This window comes from Dendrobates tinctorius, unplaced genomic scaffold (genome assembly GCF_039654945.1).
Source record: "Dendrobates tinctorius isolate UK_male_01 unplaced genomic scaffold, ASM3965494v1 ptg000245l, whole genome shotgun sequence".
Lineage (NCBI taxonomy): Eukaryota > Metazoa > Chordata > Amphibia > Anura > Dendrobatidae > Dendrobates > Dendrobates tinctorius.
Window position 1 is genome coordinate 5,126,183 of NW_027361912.1, and position 1,957 is coordinate 5,128,139.

A 1,957-nucleotide genomic window follows, 5' to 3' on the forward strand; every position below is an offset into this window, starting at 1 on the left:
AAACGGTCCCCAAGACCTGTCACATACAGTCATCTTCTTACATCAGTGGTAGCTATTATAGGTTCCGTGATTAGGATGTGGTCATGTCTTAGATAGCTTCAAAGCTTCATTCACATAAGTCTTGTATCTGTTTTCCTGGGATAGAACACGTACAAGGCAAGTTTTTTATTAGTACTGAGTCACGGATCAAACTCGTCAATGATAGTCTACAGGTCCATGAAAAACTCACTGAAGAATCCTAGTTGCGTTCATGTGCTGTCCCTTTTTTGACTGACTGCTATGAGAAGCTTGAGAAATCTCCATCATTTTTTTTCCCTATACGAGAACGAATGATGAAACTCTGATAGTAAAATCAGACAAACTGACCGATGAAAATTTTTTCCAGGACACTAATGTAGATGCATAATTTTGCAAAAAATTGATTGAGTATCGAAAGGAAATCATCCTCAATATCAATGCAGATACTCGTCAGGCTGAATTTGAACACAAAACTCCATCGCGGTAAGACATCAAAGCTAGGTATCACACATCTGCCATGTATGACGTTTTACCATTGGTGAACACATATCACGTTGTAAGGAATCCCAATAGTTAATTCATCTTTAGTTGGTTAACACTTATAGTAGGAATCACCATCATTAAACAATTAATTTATACATTTCATTAATTTATCACTTTGTCAGGAAATAACTTCACCACTGCATCTATATAAACACATTTGTCCTTTTTTCACTATTTTTGCCTCCACCACATTTAGTAAGTGTTTTCAGTATTTTTATAATTATTATAATGCATTGTTGGAATGACACAGTGGAGTTCTTCATCGTTGGATTTTCAGACTCTCCTAATCTTTGGTTTCCTCTCTTTTTATTTTTTCTGCTGGTCTATATACTGACAATAGTTGGGAATTTGACTCTTATTCTACTTATATGTTCCAGTTCTTCATTAAAGACGCCAATGTACTTTTTCTTATGCAACTTGTCTTTCCTCGACATTGTCTACACATCGGTGACGTCTCCAAAGTTGATCCACATATTTGTCACCAACAATGGCAGAACTTCTTTTTCGGAATGTATAGTTCAGTTTTTCTTCGCGGTTGCTTTTTGGAACACTGAATATCTCTTACTCACCGTGATGTCTTATGATCGCTATGTGGCCATCTGTAAGCCGTTACATTACACGATAATTATGAAAAGCACAGTGTGTAGAATTGCTGCTGCCGGGACCTGGATTGGAGGTCTACTGGGGTCAATTACTCCAACATGCTCCATCATCATGGCAAGATTTAAATCCATTAATACCCTCAATCATTTTTATTGTGACATCAAAGCATTGGAAAAAGTGGCGATAGGCAATGATTCTTATATACGTAATGCAATTTTCATCCACGGTCTTCTATACGTCGCAACCTCTTTTATTCTCACACTCATATCTTACGCCTTTATAATCACTACTATTCTCAAAATTCGTACCAAAAAGGGAAAATACAAGGCCTTCTCTACTTGTGCCTCTCACCTCAGCATCGTCAGCCTTTTCTATACTTTGTTGTTTGTTTTGTACTTTAGTCCTAAGTCAACCATTTCACTAAATCAAGTGAAGATATTAACAGTCCTATTTGTCTATATGATTCCTCTATTAAACCCAGTGGTCTATAGTTTCAGGAACAAAGACGTTAAGGAGGCATGTAGGAAAATCCTCACAATGTAAATGCATGAATTGATTATATGAATTAATAAAATTATTTCATTCATCTGTGGTCATTTTTAATTTTTTATGTTCATTTTATGTTTTTTTTTATTAAAAGAGAAGAAAGGTAAATAAAATACACTATGCAATGTAGATTCATGTAAAATATTCCTTACATTTTGTCAACCTACAGCAATAAATCCAACACAGATTTTGAATACATTTTGTAATTTTCAGTTTCAAAATAATTAATCACTAGGAATTTGGACTG

At 35.0% G+C, this 1,957-nt stretch overlaps 1 protein-coding gene across 1 annotated transcript; it reads left to right on the top strand.

Moving 5' to 3' along the window:
* The first annotated feature begins 789 nt into the window (after positions 1 to 789).
* On the top strand, positions 790 to 1,707 carry LOC141060850 (olfactory receptor 5D18-like). Its single transcript, XM_073557225.1, has one exon. The coding sequence runs from the start codon at positions 790 to 792 to the stop codon at positions 1,705 to 1,707; it is 918 nt and encodes a 305-aa protein (XP_073413326.1).
* The last annotated feature ends 250 nt before the right edge of the window (positions 1,708 to 1,957 follow it).